This window comes from Scomber japonicus, chromosome 8 (genome assembly GCF_027409825.1).
Source record: "Scomber japonicus isolate fScoJap1 chromosome 8, fScoJap1.pri, whole genome shotgun sequence".
NCBI classification, from domain to species: domain Eukaryota; kingdom Metazoa; phylum Chordata; class Actinopteri; order Scombriformes; family Scombridae; genus Scomber; species Scomber japonicus.
Window position 1 is genome coordinate 25498963 of NC_070585.1, and position 15279 is coordinate 25514241.

Consider the following 15279-nt stretch of genomic DNA (forward strand, 5'->3'; position numbering starts at 1 on the left):
TAACAAAATGTAACTCTCTTTTCTAACATTTTAACTCCATGCTTCAATTTTACTTTCTGTTTCCAGTACAGCGCCTCTTGAATTTTGCGCATGCGCAAAAAAACCCTCACGTTTTCCGCGAACATCTGAAGTTGAGTACTTCCCTTCCTTATTCACCGCTGCTCTGCATGTTTTCAATCGACCTCTCTCCGTCAAATGAGGGGCGACCAGCTGTGTGCGGTGTTTGTAGCCACTGTTTCCACACTCGTGTTTCCTCTGCGCTGTCAGGACAGCAGCTCCGATGACACCAGGACTCATTTCAGCTCGTTCAGAGAGCAAATTCACCGCATGCATGAAGTCAACAGAGAGGAACTCATCCGTCGTCATCTCTATTTTCAGGTAGGAGAGAGTTGGAAGTAAACCGAGACACTTACACAAAAAAAGTCTGTTGACACTCAACACTTTTTACACACGTACCAAAACAAACCATACTGTGCGTCACTGTAGACCACGCCCACTCCTGTAGAAAAAGGAAATGTTTTGTTTTGGTAGAAAAAAAATGAAGCACTTTATATATTCATGGTTGATTATTTTCAGGGTTGGGAAGGTTATTTTGGAAATGTAATAGGTTATAAATGACTTGTTACCTGTTTTATAATGTAATAAGTAATGTAACTATTTCAATTACTTAATCAAAGTAACTATTTTTTGCATTTGATTACTTTTTGATTTTTTTTTTATATTTTCCAACTAATGTTTTCAACTTATAGGCGTATTCATCATTTGTTATAAAGCCAGATATACCCCTCATTTGAAAATGTATTCATTAGTTCATGTAGATTTTGGAAGATAAAGATATTTTATGAAAAAAGTTAAAAAAAAAATATATATATATATATAGTATATATATATAAAACATTAAAAACAGCAATACATTTATTCAGTAACATGTTAAATATTTAAAAATGAGGAAAGAACCCTCCTTGAGCAAAATCTTAAGGTCTGACTTCAGATGTAACCTTTGTAATCAACATATAAATGTAATTTAATTACACATTTTCTCAGTAACTGTAACAGATTACAGTTACATTTATTTTGTAATTAAATTGTGTAATGTCCTTACATGTAACTAACTGATGGTGGATTATTCTGCAATTCAGAACAGTAAGTGACAGGTGGATGAGAAACTGAGACCATCAAAAAGTAGCGCTATTATAATGTAGTGGCAGTGTGTTTGGATGTGTGGAGGAGCCACTAACAAAAAGAACAAGTTTTTTTTTCTTATAAGTGAAAAATGTAATTAATAAGAAATAAATCAGAAACTTCAGAGGTTTTGCTGTTGCAGCATACTTGGATGGACCAGTATCTCATGACAGCTATCTAAGCTAAGTTAGGCAACATCAATAAGGGTTATTTAAATTTGTCATGTTTGTATTTATTGTTTATGACTAATTGTTTGTTTATGACTCAATCATTATCTTATAATTGTAACTTGTGCCAACCGTTAACTCAGAGTACTTTATTAGCACATCCATTCTATTATTGGATTATTAATAAGGTATTAAGGCATTAACATGTAAGCTAATAATGTAGCTGGTTGAGATGCAGCTAGATTTAACTAGATTAAACGATTCATCTTCAATGTGTCATATTGTATTAACTGATTGTATGTTCTGTATGTAAAATTTAGATCTGCAAATTAACTACACGTCATGTAATCGCAGTGGAGTAAAATGTAGAATCAGCTCTGTGTTCAAGATTTTTGACTATTTTACTTTCATAATAATAACTAACTTAATATGCTATTTGTGTTTTTTTTAAAGAATTCTACAGAGCGACACGCTTACCTGAACTCATTTTCCACAACGCCACAATCTGCCAAGTACGGCACCAACCAGTTCTCTAACCTCTCACAGAAGGAATTCAGAGGTGGGCTTGAAACATTGTCTCATTGTAACTTTAGCAGAATCTAATTAATATCAAAATTAAAATGAAATATATTTTTCCAGTTCACAACCAGTTACAATGCCACGTTTTCAACCATGAAACTTGGCATTGTAACTGGAAATAATAGGCATGTGCTTCCCAAGAAATATGAGTGCTCTACAAAAATGCTTCTTGGACCATAAGAGTCTGCTATGAGGGTTTTTTTGCTAAACAGCGTAAACTGAAAAACAGTAATATGAGTAGAACTTTTTATTTTAGACTTTATCAACACCAAATTAGGTTTATGGCAGGACAGGAGTGCAGGAGATCCACATTTTACACGTTGGCCTTAGCAAATAATGGCAATAACTAATTAATCATTTATAAAGCTGGGTTCATAGTTTCAGTCCATGATTGGAAATATGTCTACCAAAGCATTTTAAACTAGGCACATAGAATGCTCTGCAAATGGCAATGATGTGTATTTCGAAACCTGGTGGAAAGAATGATGCCAAAATTGGTTTGCATGTTCTAGGTCTAGGGGCGAGTATTAACCAATATCTGAAGTGCCATATTTATTGGTGCTGGAGGTTGTGGCCTATCACACATTTCCTCATAACTCAATATGTCTTTTAGCAATCCTGGTTCATCTCACTGGTGTCATAATATTGTGAATTATTGTAGTGTGCAAGTTTTTTGATGATGAAACAACTGCGTGATTGGTCTCACTACTTCCATATTTTAGCAGCTGCAGTGACTTTGCTCGGCTGTGTGAAGACTGAAACCTGAACGTTTTTGCTCACGGCTTTAGTTTGACCAATTGAGCTGTTTCTTTCTGTCTAGTACAAAAGGGTTTGAACCTGACAATTGCTGCTTGGAGCTATATTTGTTTATTGAATCTGCTATTGAAGCAGCTTCTGGACAACTGATGTTGCTTCATAAGGTGAATTGTATTCAGCTATTTTATGTCTGTTTACTGGATTGTTTTAAAGTCAGCTGATAATCTTGACTGGTCTGAATCTGTACATTGTTTATGCATGCATGCATCTATGTATCCAGGTATGACTTTGAACTTTATCTGTAAACCGCAGAGCTCTACCTGCGAACAATCTCTGACAAAGCTCCTCTCTTCTCTGGACCGAAGACAGAGGGGCTACCAGCCAAATTTGACTGGAGGGATAAAGGAGTGGTGGCACCAGTCCAGAACCAAGAAGCAGTAAGGATTACACAGATAGATGCATATAGAAGAGAGATATGGACACAGTTGGGTTACATTCAAACACCTAAATATGTTGAATTTTTCCTCACAAATCAACACATCACAAATAAGGAGCCCCACATGAGCATGAGTCATCAGATGATGACAAAATAATGTTGACCTTTAAAGTTTACTCCTGAAATGTATGTGACCCGATCAGCTACAGAGAAGACTTCTCACTACAAAACATTTAGATGTTAGAACTCAGTCAGTCACTCCAGTTTTTTCAAGTTTTTCACATCCGTACACTGTAATCTTCTCTTGCATGTGCTATAAAATGCACGCACTGTAGAGCCCGTCTGTCAACAGCAGCTTTGCAGCAGGGCTGAGGTGGACACAGCATAGGATTGGTATTTGATGGGGATTATTGTAGCTGATAGAGATTCAGTAAAATATGCCAAGATCAGTCCTGATACTGATCTTTCGGATCTACATCCCTTATTAGAGCGCATTAATTGTCTTGACGTCTTTTCGTTGCCTTTCTGTTCTGACAAGATATTAAGGTCATGATGGCCATCAGTAAATATTACCATGTCTCAGATCTAGAGTTGAATATACATTTATTACTAATGTTCAAGGAAAAGTGGGTGAAAATGACAAAGTGAGTTGCCAAGAGTGACTTTGGCTGTAAGAGCTCCTGGGGACACGGACACATATTGGGTTAGTGAGATGGATTCAGATTCAGACAACTTTATTTATCCCAAATGGGCAATTCATTTACAGTTTTCCCACGTACATAGACCAACAATCAATCTGCTTGTCCTCTATGAAGGTTCAGTTTCTGCTCCTTTTCTACTGTAACTTTTCAGTCAGTTAATTTGCCGTTGGGGCTGATATATGTGGATATTTTTAGATTTTTTATTGTAAAGCTGTTGTCCAAAGGGAGGGTCAGATAATATACACGGACAAGTCTGCACAATAACATATATTTTACTCTTGAACTCAGGCAAGGCTTAGTGCTCCAGGGAGAGTCTGTACATGACCACACTCACCTGCTGTACCACTGCTGTACTGCAGTTTGTCTGTCCAGCTGTCCTTCTCTCTGGCTCTGTCTATGGACCTGACAACAGATAAACAGCAGAGGAGAAACAGTCAAAAAATGTAATGCAGTTTCAGGCACAAATATACAACATGTCAAGCCACTCACAACTCCTAAATTCTTTTTGATCAGGTTTTTCCATTTCTCTTTCAATATTCATGATTCAAGTGTATTTAGTCGTTTTAAAGGAGAGAGGAGATGGTCCTAATATTTTGTATGATCAGCAGTGATAACTGATTTTTATTTTCAGCATTGATTTTCAGCCATGGAACCATATTGAGCAACGAAATATTGGATTTTTACACACTGAGAGCTCAGGTTTTCATCATAGTCATGGGAATTTACACCGATCAAGCAAACTGAGCATAGTCCAATGCTGTTTGGAGAATGAGATTACCTGTGCAAATGTTACAGAGCAAGTGATGCACTCAGTTACATAATGTTTCCTCTCTCTCTCTCTCTCTCTCTCTCTCTCTCTCTCTCTCTCTCTCTCCCAAAAGAAATACAAAAAAGAGAAGAAAAAATAAGGATAAAGCAATATGATCTACTATCAGATGTGAATTAATAGGAAGAACTTTTGGCATCAAAAATATAATTTGATAGTCACCCTTAAAGATTAAACATGAACTAAAGCAGAAATGATTCGGTACACCTGAGGTGTTTTTGTCAGTAGATGGCAGCAGAAAACAATTAGTCACAGTTCACTCTGACTGGTCAGATCATCTCACCTCATCACCACATACAGCAACATCCACTCTCACTGTAGATGCCTTATCAAAAAACAAGATTTTGATCCACAATGAAATGCCATCTGACCTAAGCCATAGTAGTCGGTGCTTTTCAGACTGACACCCTGTTGTATCTAAATTGTGTTTTTGTACTGGAGTGGGGTTTTTTGTTGTTTTTTTAAGATAAATTACAGCAGTGATTTTGCCAACAGGGAGTCATGATAACAGAGACCATCATTAATTAGAAATGAAGTCTCTGTCCTGCTGAAGTGTCCTTTCACAAGACATTAACCTCTGTGGACAGGGATAAGAAAAATGACAATCTCTCCTTCTGTTGATAGTAAGACATGACACAGTACTGTCAGAGTTTGGATACAGATTCTGTCATGTTTTCTTTAATCCCTATAATTTCATTTTTGCAGTGTGGAAGTTGTTGGGCGTTCAGTGTGGTCGGTGCCGTGCAGTCCGTCCATGCCATAGGAGGCTCACAACTAGAGCAGCTCAGTGTGCAACAAGTTCTTGACTGCTCCTTCCAAAATGAAGGCTGCAATGGAGGGTCCCCAGTGCGGGCTCTGAATTGGTTAAAGCAAGTATGTTGATATTTTCACAACATTTTGGGATTTTAACATATTTTCATTTCCCCTCTAAACCTTAACTCTAATAATTTGCATGCACAAGAGATGATCATTTCTGTGTCCTTTAAGTGCTTTAAGATGAAGGATGAGACAGCTGTGAATATATGTCCATACTGTTCAATTTTAGCTTTTTATACTGGCATGTATTTTAATTAGAGAGATGTGAATTGCTATTCTCAAACATAAATTAGGAAAGTGCCTGTACCCAAATCTTTTATGAATAATAAGAGTGTGAATTTTGTATTACGATAACAATATACTCTCTGAGATGAACTATTTTTAATCCAGACCAGAATGAAAGTGGTGCCTCAGTCAGAGTATTCCTACAAGGCCAAGACAGGAATCTGCCATTTTTTCTCCCAGTCACATGGCGGTGTTGCTTTGAAGGACTATGCTGCACATGACTTCAGGTAAAAGACACATCTTCAGTGTATTTATAAGCAATAAAGGCTAAAAATTAACAACATGGTATTTGGGTAAAATTGCATGGAATTTTAATGTGGTTTTTCATAAAGTACCAAGGACGGAGGAGAGTGGAGGGGGATTGGTCCAGTGCAATGACAGACTACAGTGTTTACTGTGTCAACACAGACATGGATTACCTGGTAGCTCAGAGGTTCTTGACTCTGGGCCAGTCATTTTTGCCCAAAGGTTACTGTGAGATAAAATGAATCAGATCTTCTTTATCTAATATAGAATAGGACCTTAACTCTCACTCATGCTTATGTAATACCTTTTTTCTTGTTTTAATTAACACAGTATTGAGTATTTTGTGCTCACAATAACTAGTCTTTGAATTCTGAGTTAATTTAGTTTTAATTTAAATGCAGTATAGTTAATAAAGCTTCTAATATTTTAACCTAATATGACCTTTTCTTATCCCTGCTTTTTGTATAGTTCATTGATTTTGCCACAGCATGTATTTGAGGGAGTGATTTATTTGAAAAAATGTTTCAATAAAATACAAGTTTTGAGTGATTAAACTTGAAAGTAAAGCAAAGATGCAATCATTTTCAAAAGAAGTTAATATTAGTGTTCAGCTTCTACTAAAATACATTGTTCTCTCAATACTCCTTTGATTCAATCTGAACATTTGACTTTAGAAAAATCAGAGTGCTTAGTCATTAAGGGTGAGGATCAAGGGGTAATTTGTCTTGGGGCTTATGAGCAAGATCTTAACTACTGCATAGCAAAGGATAAACACAGTTTCAAAAAGACAAGATGCAAAATAGCTTCATTCTATATAGATTTGTCAGATTTAACTTAGACTGCATATCCCAGAAGTCATGAGCTTAGAGAGGAGGATATCACAGCTGTCCTTAATGGGTGAACACACAGTATGGAGTGGCAGACGGTGCCTGCATATGTTCTGTATGTACAACAGAGATAATTTGGAAAAAGACAATTTTATGACTTTAAGAGGTAGTTAGAATAGTTAGTAAGAGAATGATACACTATTTGGGTGAATGAGATGAGGGGAGGGTTGAGAGATGCTGGATCAGAGCAGGCGGCACAAAAATAGGCCAAATGTTAAAACTGAATTTGGCAGTTTGTACTCTCCTTCCCCATAGATCGCCAAACCCCCTGACTGAAAGTAGAAACTCACATGATAATACCTCAAATAGCAATTCAGTCACAAGAATAGCTACCCCAAGAGTCATTTGTTCTGTTATTTTCCTCAGTGGTCAAGAGGAGGCAATGATGGGTCAGCTTGTGGAGCATGGTCCCTTGGCTGCTATCGTGGATGCTGTCAGCTGGCAGGATTACCTGGGAGGAATCATCCAGCATCACTGCTCCAGCCAGTGGTCTAACCATGCTGTCCTGGTTGTTGGATATGACACTACTGGTACATATGCCACTGCTACACTGTACAAAAATCAATCTTACATGTTAGAATTTATTAAACAGGCAACAGAATTTTATCTCTAATAGCGTTAATTGAGGAAATTTGATGGGCAAATGTGGCAGTGGATTCATTGGAAGAAGCCGGGGGGGGGGGAAAACAGCAAAACAAGTTTTAAAACCCAACAGCGATGCAGCCTGTGAACAAACTAAAAAAAAGTTTGTTTCATTGCTATCATAACATTTTAAACTCTTTCTCTCTCACTCTCTGCTCCCTCTCACGCACCAGGTGTTAAATATTGCACAAGCATACTGTCTTTCCATAAATGTCCTGTCATGCCTGAATAAAACTGTAAGAGACATTAATGTAAAATTCACTGATGACATAAACAGATTTAACAGCTTGACGAAGCCAGGAATGTTACGTATTTCATTTTTAAAAAGGGGGTTACACCTCCCCTCTTTTTGAGGCGATGAAGTTTAATGTATGAGTGAAACAGAATCAGTCCCAGCAGTGAGTGAGAACATAGTTTTGTTTGTGTTCTTGGTCCTGTTGGTTTGTCATCCTGTTGTCGTCCTCTTTAGTACACTGTGATCAGAGAGACCCGGCTCGGTAAACAAGACTGTTTTGTGTGCAGTTCTTGACGTCATGTTAGGTCATTTCTAAGTATAGAGATTCTGAAAGTTACCTCTTATAGCTTTGTGACAAAAAAAAAAATCAATATGCAGAGTAAAGTTTGTGAAAAGTTGACTTTGAAGATACAAGTATATTATTATAACAGCTGTTTTATTATCAGCATGATATCTCGGCTGCTTCAATGATTATGTTTCACACACAGCAGGATTTTATACTTCCTAACATTAATTATTTGACACACTTGTGTTTTTATGGGTATTACACAAGGAAACAAGTGATTATGTAACAATTTAAAGTGGTTGCAGCTGCAGTACCCGCACACAAACACACACTTAGTGCTGCTTTACCCTGTAAATAATTCAATGTTGAAATGCATGTTGTCTGTTTTAGGGGATATTCCATACTGGATTGTGCAGAACTCCTGGGGAACTACATGGGGGAATGAGGGCTATGTTTATATAAAAATTGGCAGCAATGTTTGTGGTAAGTGTGATCTTTACATCTTCTCATTTTATGTTTCAAATCTCCTGTTAGTTTGGAGTGTTTATGTTGCTATGCACTATGTTGCTACATCGCTATCCCCTCAGGGATTAATACAGCATCTCTTTTTTTTCTGATCTCTTCCTAGGTGTTGCAGATACTGTGGCAGCTGTTTATCTTTGACAGTGTTAAGTTTATTTTTGTTTGTGTGAGTGACTTTCCATGTATTAAAAACCAGCCAATATTTAAATAAGTCACCAGTTTGCCTTCAAGGGTCATGTTAAATAACGTTTTTTTATTGAAATGTCACCATGTTACATCACAAAGACAAGACAAAATAAATCATTTTCTATGCTGATAAATGTTGAATTCGTAACTGAGCAATCAACACACACACAACACTGCAAATACTGTAATAATAAGAATAGATGCACTTTACAAAAATGTATCCTATTAAATACATAAAGTAGATACATAGATACATATTATTGGTGATTTGGCTCATGAATTTATCTATACAGAGATCACATCAATCACTGCATAAATACATACAAAAAAAAAAGAATTTAACATTATATAGAATAATATACCAAATATATCTAACATCTACATTATTAACATTATGTACACATTTCATGGTTAATATGGTCTGATTTTACATGCTGTGCAAATTGTTCTGTTTTAGATGTTGACATTGTTTATACTGAGGTTTATCATAATCTTATCCACTTCCTCTCACACTTGAGCCACATCACTATAGTCTGAAGAGCCTCCGCTGCATGCTGACATGAAAGATGATGTATTTACGAAACCCCATCATCACCAGCAGTTTGATCGCTGCTCTCACTGATCCATTTGCTTTCAGGTCAGTCAGTGAATTTACATAATTTTATTGAGAAAACATCTAAGCAAGTCTTATCAAGGAGCCATCTGCTGTGTGACTGGTCAAGATCATAGATTAGAATAAAATAGTCTAATGTGGCCATTTGATGTATGCTGGGTGAGACCCCATTACAGGTTTGATTTTGATGTTTGAACCTTTGTGCTGCAGACTGTTCAGCAATATTTGTAGGACATTTGGCCTGATTATAGTGTCAAACAAAATGTTCACCTAGCTTGCAAAACATTTAAATGTACAAATTGAGTCATGTATTTCATTCGTATGTATGTGTCAGAATGTGGTTTGTGATTTACACTGTCAACCATCCTTTTTTCCTTTCTACATTCAACTACAATATCCCTTTTCTGGATACTGAATAACCTTAAGTTAGGATGAAAGATGATTTAAAAGTGACCTTTTTTGAGTTTACAATCCAATATAGGTTATAGTTCATGCTAAAATCCTCATAAGACTGCCATTATTAACACAAGATATGTCAATATATGAGAGCTTTGTAAGGTGTATCAACCTAATGTCAATCTGAGATCCAAGACTGAAACATCATGTGCTTTGTCAGTCGAAATTTGAAGGTCACATATGCACCTGTCACCAACTCTTCTCAGCTGTGCAAAGGATCTACTTCTTCCAGGTCAGTTACAGCGACACAAAGGGAGTCAGAACAGACGACTGCTCAGATCGATGCCCCCCTAGTCGGAGTCCTCACTGCTGCAGTAGGAACTGTCGCAGCACTCCGCCATGTAGAGGAATGTGTGAACGTTGGGATTCATCTTGGGCACCCAGTGACGTGGCACCAGGAATGTTGCCAGGTTGAATAGATCCACAAACACTTTGTAGCGGTCACTGGAGGAAAGAAAGTCACATATTAAAATATTTCACTCATATATCGTAATTGTGCATCTTGTTACAAATTGTACTTTTCAAAGGACAAAAGCTACATCAAACTACTGCGACGATTTTACATAAACTGAACAAATAACGTGTAGTGTACTTTTAAATGACAGGTCAATTTAGATAAGAAGAAAGTAGCTCTTTTGTTGTGCTTGCAGTGTAAAGTGTTTAATCAGTAGGTTAAAGTTTAAACAATACCTGACAGTAGATCTCAGGTAGTGGTAGCCAGATGATCCTCCTGTGCCAGCTTTGCTGCCAATCATACGATGCACCATGCACACATGATTGTCTAAAGGCAAAAAGAAAAAGAACAGTAATATTTATTGTGATATTTGTTATGTTTGGCTCTGCATGTTTCATTTTAGCTGTAATTTGTTCAGACATAAGTGAAACAGGTCAGTAAAACATTTATTTCATGGGAATAGGCTGTTGGATTGATCAGCAGGCATGGTGGATGTTATTTCTCTGCCTCTTAAGTTCAACTAAGTTTAGCCCTGAAAACTCCCCTGTTAGTCCAGCTCTGCCCTCAGGCAAAAAAGTAAAGCATTGATTTTGAGTATAATTTTTCTTCCTCCACCATTTTCATGTTTATTGGTGAACATACACAGTACTTACATCTCCATTTTGTCATAAGGGTGTCGATATCCATGAGGGAGGTGAGCAGTTGGAATGGAACCTGGAACCTCGGCTCCTCTCTAAAAGGTAAGGGATCACTTTAGGATTTGAGGAAACCACTTGCAAATGAAAATGTATTTTAGTGGTACTGATATCAGTTGTAAAACAAGAGCAACTACTGTTTGCTACTCACTCGCAGTTAAAATCTTAAACCCAACAGTTTCACACTAATTATCACCTTCTAGTGATTAGCACTGAACTTTTGACACATGCAAACCCTTAATGAGTCTCACGTGACATGTCTTTACAGCACAGGTTTCAAAAGCCTGGTTACCTTTGAGTAATACTGACACAGACCTCAATATCACACAGCGAGTCCAAATGCTCATATATCACCCAATGAAGCAGTGGAAGACCATGTGTGCACTTTCACTAAGTGCCTATACCTATATGAATCTTAGGTAAACATAGCGCAGATGCACAGCATGCAGTGAAGTAAAGGTGAAGAAAGGCAAAGTAAAAAGTGTCCCATACCTGTAGAAGTAGATCATCAGAGCACCTTGCAAAGCCTTGTAAGAGAGCCGCCTCTCACCTTGTTAGTAAAAGTAAAAATATACATTTTTTAATATATTATCTCATCAGTAGCTCACAAAATCACATGGATAAAATGCATAAATTAATGCATACATGGACACAAATTGAGTAAAATCTTAAACACAAATGTGAAGTCCTGGAAAACACAGGATTGTGATATCTGATTAATCAGTAAGAAGCAATCACCTTTGCTGACGAGATGGTCATGACGCTTCTCGTCAAACAGGGATGTGAAGAGCTCTCTCTGTTTGACCAGCTCTTCCATCATTTCCTCCTTCTCCTCAGAATCTGGCATTTTCTTAAAAAATAAATAAGAATACAGTCTGTGTCAATCATCTTTGCACTCCGGGAAAAGCAGAGAGAGTTTGTTCTGAAAGCTGGAAGTTATATTTTACCTCAAGTTTCTCCTTCTCCTGATTCAACCCATCAAATATATTGATTTCCAGCTTTTCCCAGAAATTGAATCCATCTGCCTCCAAGCCAGGAGTTCTCTCCAGCCACTCCTAAGAAGAATGGTTCAAGGTGTTATCACATTTATACCCCATTCAGCAGGAGATGGAGATTCCTATATTTATTAACTTGTTTAATTTATTTTGCACAAATATAAATTACAAAAATTCCTAATTCTTGTTAACTCCTGACTAAATCTAAAATTTGACAATGTGCAGGTGGTTGACGGTTTTTGGACATACCTCTACTAGTTTTAATAGTGTGCGCTCCTGTTCAGTGATGAGTAACATCTCACTATCATGACCCTTGAAGTTGTCCCTGTAATGACGTCTGTTGTAGGGAACCCTCAGGTTGTCTGGGACCCCGATTTTGTTCTCCAAGAGCCGAAACTGAAGGCTTTGGAAGCCAGAGGCTGCAGACAGGTATTCCCTACACAAACAAAATCACACACACACACACACATGAGTAACGCATGCATGCACACAAAGCTGACAGTGAAAGAGTGTGCTATCATGGAGGAGTGCATTATGTAATATTTTTAAAGCTGAAGTAGAGCTGGCTTAGAAGTTATTTATAAGCTTACCTAAAGTCAAAAAAGTCCAAAGCTGTCATTGTTTCCAAAACTGCAAACTGGTCCACCAACAGTCTGAAGATCATTACAATCCTGTGAATGCGAGTGTTGACTTTGAGCATGTTGCGCTCATCACGGACCTGGAGAAATAGGAAAACAGTAAAATATATATTCAAACAAGAAACCAAAAATTGTGAAAAAAAATGTTTTTTTATAGAATAACTGAATGAGACAAGTTCAGTCTGCAATTTAATTTAATATAACCTCTCTTTTAACAGAGACAGTGAGATCTGACTATCATAGTGTTCTATCATGATTATGTACCCTTCAATTAATTTAAATGGTTCCACTATGTGATTTATATTCTGAGCTACCTTTAATCTGCAATACGGCCAGCTCATATCAAAAAGACCTGAACTCAGTGGAACAAAATGTTCTACTCTAATTCAGGGTGTTTAAAAATTGGATCATCTATTTTCCTGTATTTGATTCATGCTAATCCAACTTCTCCCTTCATGAAGAACAAAACAAAAAAGGATCCATGGAAATTGACTCACGTGTCCACTGATGAAGATCTCTCGCACTGAATCAAGTTCAAACAAGATCTGTTTGAACCACAGTTCATAGGCTGAAATAAAACACAAACATTTTAGCATCATACACAATTATATAGTGTTATAGTACAAAGTATACAAATAGCTAAGCAAGCAGTCAGTGTTTATTACACTGCAAAAATGCTCACTTCAATAGGTTTGGCATTATAAATTTTAAAGTAAAAAATATAACTTTTTGATAGAAATTAACTACTATTATTATTATTATTATTATTATTATTATTATTATTATTATTATTGTTCTCTTTTAATAAGAAAAATGTCTCCCCTGGAATGCAAAAAAACAAACAAACAAAAAGAAAGAAAAAAAATAACTTCTATGATTAAACATTTAAAAAAATATATTTTTAATTAAAGGATCTAAAAATCGAAATGCTGTTAAATATTTAATACAAGACTAAAGCAACAGTTTTGTTTCTGTGAGACAAGACAAGAAATACCTATTTAACACTTCAAACCTAGTATTACCTTGATGGGTGACGATGAAAAGGTGCTCGTCATGGATCTTATTACCCTTCAGTTCACTCTGTAGTACTTGAGCTTCGACTATTTTATCGAGCTGAGGATTTGAAAGAAATGAAACACTTAAATTGAAATCAAATTTAAAAAAAAAAACCCCAAACAACAAATCCCGGTACTTTCATTAAAAAGTCACATACAAAGACAGACATGTATAATTGGTGGTATTTGCCTACCTGCAGGTAGTCTCCATAGATAATACCTCCTTTACTGGCCTTGTTAACCCCTGCCTGAGAGGTATCTTCATCATCTTCTGTTTTGGGAGGCTTGTTTTTGAATAACCTGCAGTGTAAAGAAAGGCCTTTAGTTACCTGTCGTTTCCCCCATTAACACAATCAAATCATGTTGAGCCTTTAAAATAATACAAATGTTAGAAGGTTGTTACAAAAGATTAAAAGCAAATTAAAAAAATAAAACAGCTAAATTCCTTGAGTGCAATAAGAATGAAAACGTACAAATGCCTCTTCTCAAAGTACGGACATCCACTCATGACTTGTCAAAATCAGTTGCAGCAAAGATGTGTTCTTCTTCCTCGACTATTGTTTACTAAATTTGCCTTCAACACAATCCAGATTTTTAAAGATTCACCTCGTCCAATCACTCATGAGGATACGGTCACCATCCGGCCCGCCTCTTATTTGCCCCGTGGAGCTATTTACCTTGAACTGGGCCCACCTGCTGGACTTTGCTTGACCTGCTAAAAGAACGGTCACAGGATCCGATCCAAATTGTAACAACAAGTCACACGTACACACCACTTCTTTATCAAATCATTTTAAAACAGGAATATTTAATATCCTCAGTGTGAGAAGATTTTAAATACATAATTGTCGCTCACTAATACCGATCTGAACAAATAAGATATAAACTGTATTGATTAAGGTTTTCAGGAAAGTTCTCTGTGGACATTGCTGTTCTGGTCACAGGACATCTCCAGTGTTTACTCTCAGGGCTACAAATAGTGAACATTGTTATATAAGTGTCTGACTGAGAGGAATGGTGTGTACAGTATTTTAGCATCACATAGTCATGCTGCTACATCATTTTTTTAAATATATATTTTACCCTGAAAGTTCCCTAAACAATAACTCACTTTTTAAAAAATCTACATTAAGAATACATTTCTCTAAGCAGAAAATATATGTAGGGTTTGTTTTTTTTTATTTCTAATTATACTAAAACTCATCATCTAAAGTGCTCAAAGAAAAACTGTCAGTTAAATAGACTCCATGTATATTACATTAACGATGCATGATTTCAAGTAAGAAATCTTCACATGACAGTATTACCTATCACAAGAGCATAAACAAAGAGTCATAAACGCAAGCTGGAGGAGTCCATCTGCATTAACCTTTTCCAATCCTTTCATGGTGCTCTTCGGGTCATTGGACTCATTTGTAAATATTTGCAATTAAGTTAATGTTTTATTCACCTCAGTGAGCAACATTTGAGAAGTGTGGTTTCAAGGTTTTTGTGGGAGTGTGGATTATACATGTGTTTTCAGACTGTGTTCCTAAAGAAAGTACACATGGTTATGTTTGTGTTTCTTTCTGTGAACTGTAAATGCCAGAAATGCATACAGTACCTGTACAGCTGGAGAGGA

General features: G+C 36.6%; 2 protein-coding genes across 2 annotated transcripts; one reads left to right on the plus strand and one right to left on the minus strand.

The window, feature by feature from the left end:
- Positions 1 to 34: 34 nt before the first annotated feature.
- On the plus strand, positions 35 to 9323 carry ctso (cathepsin O). Its single transcript, XM_053323219.1, has 8 exons — positions 35 to 378; positions 1803 to 1908; positions 2997 to 3121; positions 5353 to 5520; positions 5854 to 5975; positions 7248 to 7411; positions 8435 to 8527; positions 8673 to 9323. Exons 1-8 carry the CDS (start codon positions 196 to 198, stop codon positions 8705 to 8707), a joined length of 996 nt encoding a protein of 331 aa, XP_053179194.1. The 5' UTR covers positions 35 to 195; the 3' UTR covers positions 8708 to 9323.
- tdo2a (tryptophan 2,3-dioxygenase a) lies at positions 8800 to 14288 on the minus strand. Its single transcript, XM_053323218.1, has 12 exons — positions 14132 to 14288; positions 13853 to 13958; positions 13626 to 13716; positions 13101 to 13171; positions 12556 to 12683; positions 12215 to 12401; positions 11918 to 12025; positions 11709 to 11820; positions 11463 to 11520; positions 10929 to 11008; positions 10512 to 10602; positions 8800 to 10265 (listed from the first exon to the last, which is right to left on the minus strand). Exons 1-12 carry the CDS (start codon positions 14164 to 14166, stop codon positions 10112 to 10114), a joined length of 1221 nt encoding a protein of 406 aa, XP_053179193.1. The 5' UTR covers positions 14167 to 14288; the 3' UTR covers positions 8800 to 10111.
- Between the last annotated feature and the right edge of the window lie 991 nt (positions 14289 to 15279).

Bases quoted from the DNA above. Each gene is read 5' to 3' on its own strand.
- ctso (XM_053323219.1), top strand. From the start codon at position 196: ATGAGGGGCGACCAGCTGTGTGCGGTGTTTGTAGCCACTGTTTCCACA. The intron at 5,521-5,853 runs GTATGTTGATAT...TTTTTAATCCAG, and splicing joins CTCTGAATTGGTTAAAGCAA to ACCAGAATGAAAGTGGTGCC. The intron at 5,976-7,247 runs GTAAAAGACACA...TATTTTCCTCAG, and splicing joins TATGCTGCACATGACTTCAG to TGGTCAAGAGGAGGCAATGA.
- tdo2a (XM_053323218.1), bottom strand. From the start codon at position 14,166: ATGAGTGGATGTCCGTACTTTGAGAAGAGGCATTT. The intron at 12,402-12,555 runs GTAAGCTTATAA...TTGTTTGTGTAG, and splicing joins TTGGACTTTTTTGACTTTAG to GGAATACCTGTCTGCAGCCT. The intron at 11,821-11,917 runs GTAAAATATAAC...TTATTTTTTAAG, and splicing joins AGGAGAAGGAGAAACTTGAG to AAAATGCCAGATTCTGAGGA.